The sequence below is a fragment of the Octopus bimaculoides genome, chromosome 10, assembly GCF_001194135.2.
Source record: "Octopus bimaculoides isolate UCB-OBI-ISO-001 chromosome 10, ASM119413v2, whole genome shotgun sequence".
NCBI lineage: Eukaryota > Metazoa > Mollusca > Cephalopoda > Octopoda > Octopodidae > Octopus > Octopus bimaculoides.
Window position 1 is genome coordinate 45000679 of NC_068990.1, and position 5700 is coordinate 45006378.

Here is a 5700-nt window from a genome sequence, read left to right on the forward strand (position 1 = left end):
AACAAACGTGATTAGGACAAATATCCGTCAATTGTAAATAATGTGCAAATAAAAGGTTGACATGTTGTTAGAGATCCAGATTGTTATCTGTACCTGTCCAGTTTGTCTTAATGTTGTTGCCAGTGCCCCTGGACTGGCTTGTGCGGGTGGCACATAAAAGACACCATTTCGAGCGTGGCCGTTGCCAGTATCGCCTGACTGGCTTTCGTGCAGGTGACACGTAAAAGCACCTACTACACTCTCTGAGTGGTTGGCGTTAGGAAGGGCATCCAGCTGTAGAAACTCTGCCAAATTTAGATTGGAGCCTGGTGTTGCCATCCGGTTTCACCAGTCCTCAGTCAAGTCGTCCAACCCATGCTAGCATGGAAAGCGGACGTTAAACGATGATGATGATGATGATGATGATGAACCACTATACATTTCCTTTATCCCCAAAAATACTTCTTAATTATAATCAATAATTGCTAAATCTCTGGATTAAATGAATATACACCAGACACAGGCATGGCTGTGTGGTAAGAAGTTCGCTTCCCAACCACATGGTGCCAGGTTCAGTATCACTGCATGGCACCTTGGGAAAGTGTCTTCTATTATACCAAAGCCCTGGGACAACCAAGGCCTTGTGAGTAGATTTGATAGATGGAAACTAATAGAAGCCCATTGTATATATACATTACATGTGTGGGTATTACTGTCTCCCCACCTTGACATTGCGTGATAGTTGTCAATGAGTGTCACTGTCATGCAAACAGTGTCCTTTGTGTCCAATATTCTGGTCATGGGGAAATATTACCTTACTTGGAAGCAGGTAAGGGTTAGTGACTGGAAAGGCATCTAGCAGTAGGAAATCAACACCAACAAAATTCCATCCAGCCTATGTGAGCAGGGAAAAATGGACATTAAAAATCATGATGATGATGATGCTGACACCTCTAACTGATTAAACCAACTCTTTTTTTTTTTTATACAACTCAAGGCAATGCAAACTATACCTCTTAAACCCACAATAGATGCCACATCATGCCTGATGACAATCATCCTTTTATGATTTTCTTACCACATTCAACCTTACTCAGCCTTTTCTATCTCAAGGCAGTGAAAACATATACCTGTATCCAGAATTATTCCCATGGAAGATGGTGAGTTGAACTAAGCTTAGGCAAGCCAACAAAATGCTCAACAGTTTTACAGTGCTAACACTTAACTATAATTACTTTGTTGTCCTTACATCTAGATAAGATGCACTGCTGAAAATTAAGTCTTGGCCACTGACACAGTGGAGTAGCACAGAATGGGATATGATCTGCACACCTCACTTCCTCTCAGCAGATTGTCTGATACCCAATTGACTTATCAATCTGCACTTCTTAAATCCATAACAAATTCCACACTGTATGCTTCAGTCTTTTTAAGATCTTCCTACCCAAACTCTGTGCTCAATTTGTTGATTATGTTTGACATTTATACCTACCCCTTAAGACAGGAGTATCTAGAAAGGTAATATACACAGCTCAACATCCTCAAATTAATTAATTGGAAAAGTAGATATAAATTATATCTTCTTTTATCTTTTAATTGTTTCAGTTTTCAGACTGCGGTCATGGTGGGACACTACCTTGAGGAATTTTAGTTGAATGAATCCGCCCAGAATTTTTAATTTTTTAAGCCAAATACTTATTCTATCACTCTCTTTTGCTGAACTGTTAAATTATGGGGATATAAACACTCCAACACTGGTTGTCAAGAGGTGGTGGGGGACAAGCACAGACACAACACACACATAGCTTCTTTCAGTTTCTATCTACCAAATCCACTCACAAAGCTTTGATTGGCCTGACGCTATACTTGAAGACACTTGACCAAGATGCCACACAAAACAATGTTGTTGACAAGCTAACGTATTCCCACACAACCATGCCTGCACCTACAAGGATTCTTAACAAGTAAAATATATAAAGAAATATATTTTTAAAAAATTAAAATAAATTAAAGAAATCAATTGTTCCAAAATAATAGTTTATGAATTAATTACATTTCAGCTTCTTCAAAATTTTCTTCTTCAGGAATCTGTTCAAGGGTTTTCTCTGTTTCCGTTAATTCTTCATCAAAAAATACATCATCTATAATACTATCTTCTCGAGGAGGAATCTATAAAATATGATTTAAGATAGAATTAAAAGAAAAAATTTTAGTCTTTTCTATCTTTTATCTTTTACCTGTTTCAGTCATTGAACTGCAGCCACATTGAAGCACCAACTTGAAGGGTTTTAGTCAAATGAGTCATCCTGAATGTTTATTTTTTTTTTAAGGCTAGTACTTATTCAATTGATCTATTTTGCTGAACCAATAAGTCACAGGATACATAAACAAACCAACACCAGTAGTCAAGTGGGGGGGGGGGGCAAGCATAAATACAAAGACATACACATACATGTACATATATGTGTGTGTACACACACAAATATATGCACACATGCATATATATATATATATATATATATATATACAAGCACATACATATACACATAACAGGCTTCTTTCAGTTTCCATCTACCAAATCCATTCACAAGGCTTTGGTCAGCCCGAGGCTACAGTAGAAGGCACTTACCCAAAGTGCCACACAGTGGGGTTGAACCCAGAACCATGCAGTTGGGAAGCAAAATTCTTACCACACAACCATGTGTGTGCTATGATGTTAATTTAAATTTTAATATCATTAGTCATGTAATGATTTTCCTTTTAATAATTTTCAGAACTGTCAGAAGCCACCGAGAAGGCAAGAGTGAGGATGAGTGGTGCAGCAGGAATGAACATTGAGAATGGTAGAAACATCTGACTCAATAAAGCTTGTGCTGTTCTGCATGAGCTTTGTCACCTATATTGACAGGTGGTACTGAGCAGCTCTGGTGTTGCAGTGGAAGGAACCAGAACACTCACAGAGCTGCTTTACCATCTGATGAGACATCAACTTCTGCATTTGAAGACAGAGTACAGCAGCACCTTCAGCACACAAGTGTTTGCCCTATATTGTTATTATACACTGATATAGTCAGAGTATTGTTCCCATCTTGGTCTGTTTCAGCTACTGTACCCTCCAGCTTTTTTCAGATGTTTGTCATATTCAGTAATGTTATTTGAAATTTGGAACTAAACCCTTTGTTTAATTCCACAGGAGTAGATTGTTCCCATTCTATTGTTCATAATAGAGATATTTTCCTTATTAGTTATTCTGCAACAAGTGATGTAACTAATTTGTTAATGATTTCAATCCCTTTTATTTGTTTCAGTCTTAGGACAGTAGCCATGCCAGAAGACCAGCTTGAAAATTTTAAGTTGAACAGTTTGACACTAGTAACTTATTTTTAAGTCTGGTACTTATTCTGCTGGTCCCTTTTGAAAGCCACTAAGTTATGAGAATGTAAACAAACCAACACTGGTTGTCATTCAGTCTGTGTGGAGGGGAAAAACACAAACACATATATGCACACATACACACACACACATATACAATGGGCTTCCACACAGTTCCTGTCAACTAAATTCACTCACGTGGTGCTGATCAGCCTAGAGCTTTAGAAGACATTTACTCAAGGTGCTATACAGTAGGACTGAACCTGAAGCTACATGGTTGCAAAGCAATCTTTTTAAGCACACAGTCATGCCTGCACCTATATGTACAACTTTAGTTGGAACACAAAAAACTAGGGGTATCACAATTTGAGAAGTTATAAATAGAACATCCCCAGTACAGACAATAGAATGAGGAAAATCTACTGACATGTATTTAATAAAGAGTTTGGTTCCAAACCTCAAACACCTTACCAAATATAACAGGCACCTGAAGAAGACTAGAAAATACAACAGCCAAAACTTTGCTACTATAACAACTAAGAATGAGGAAACCTTTCTGAATATATCAGGGCATAATAGTGTAGCTACAAGACATAGCATCAACTGGAAGTCATTTTACCAGTACCACGTAAAAAGTACACATGGCAGTGTCATGTAAGAAGCACTTATGCTGGTGCTATGTACAAGCATTCATGCTGGTGCTACATAAAAGCACTTGTGCTGGCGCCACATTCAAAGCACACAGCACACACTGTAAAGTGGTTGGTGTTAGGAAAGGCATGCAACCATAAAAACCAAGCCAAATCAGGCTGGAACCTGGTGCAGTTCTCTAACTGCCAGTTCTGGTCAAACCATCCAACCCATGCCAGCATGGAAAACAGGATGATGAGGATGAACCAAAATTATACATTTAGAGTATTGAAGAGAGAGAGAGAGAGAGAGAGAGAGCACCTATATATAGGTGTGTATCTTATATCATAGGTGAAATTTCCCACTATATTTCAGATGATGTAAGTTGGAGTAAGAAATAAAAAATAAGAGTTGCAAAATGCAGCAAATGGCAGATTTATGCAAGTGAACTGAAGAACTCAAATTTTCATAATGTTATTCAAGAGAAACTAAAAACTAACCAGCTTCAGTGACAATGAATATCTATCTAAAGCTATTAGAAATTTGGCATATTTAACTTAGTTCTACTGATAGTTTTGACATTTTCTGGTATTTCATGTCTCTTCTAAACCTTGACTGCTCTGTTGAACTTTAAATAGTCCTTTCAACTAAAGTTAAGTGGTAGCTGTAAACAAACAGATATATGATACTTATCTGCCAGAAAGTGAATGTAGTTTTCAATAAGTCAAAATTTGCAACCATTTCATGGCCACTAAATCATTCAGATTAACTAATTTTGAAAATTTTATTTAAAGTGCAGCTGTGTGTAAGGAGTTTGCTTCCCAACCACATGGTTCCAGGATCAATTCTCTACTAGAGCTCTGGGCCAACCATAGCCTTGTGAGTGGGATTTCATGATATATATATACAGTATATCCCAGCTTATTTGTGGTCCCGGTTATTCATGGAACTAATAATTGTTCACAGAAACCACTGCATATTTGTGGAATCGCAAATATCGTCCATGATATTTTATGGCATTTTTCCTGGCAATATATATTTTTTCACACTTTTTAAGGCTAAATTATTAATAATAATATACTGTATTTCCCAGCTTACTGGACACCCCTTCGCAGTTGAAGCTCCCTCTGATTAGAATAGCCACACATCACGTCGCTTGATTGTTTTAGATACAAGTACACTGCATCTTGTATCTCTTATTCCTGCTTTCAATCAAAGCTTGCTAATTAGTATAGCAACATCTATCTATATTTCACACATACACATGCTCTCTCCCTCTCTTGCTGTATTTGTCTCTCAACAACAACTTCTCATTGTAGTGAACATATATATATAAATATTGCAATACCAACTGGTTTGCAATACCAGCTTCAGGAAACCTGCCTGCCACCTAGTCACCTACCGATCCGGCAGACACTCTAGCCAAATCGACTACATCCTCGCCAGAAATAAGGAAAGAGGGAGGCTTATAAATGCCAAAACCCTCCCTGGCGAAGAATGTACACCCCAACACAGATTAGTAGTCAGCGACTTCAAGATCAAGGCAATATGGGTGCCCAGAAGTAGACCGGCTTGGAGGAGAAGGGTATGGAAGCTTAAAGACCCTGCAAATGGACAGAGACTTAGAGACAAGTTACTTGAAGCATTTGACGAAATAGAAGGGGATATAGCATCATACAACGTGGAAGACAATTGGAGATTTCTGCGGGACAACTTGTT

General features: G+C 38.0%; 1 protein-coding gene across 2 annotated transcripts in view; it reads right to left on the bottom strand.

Moving 5' to 3' along the window:
- LOC106867845 (inactive rhomboid protein 1) overlaps nucleotides 1-5700 on the bottom strand; it is a 79673-nt gene that overhangs the window by 34186 nt on the left and 39787 nt on the right. For both annotated transcript variants that reach the window (XM_014912879.2, XM_052971147.1), the window contains exon 5: nucleotides 2033-2148. In XM_014912879.2, the coding sequence (XP_014768365.1) occupies nucleotides 2033-2148 (116 nt within the window). The remainder of the gene's footprint in view (nucleotides 1-2032; nucleotides 2149-5700) is intronic.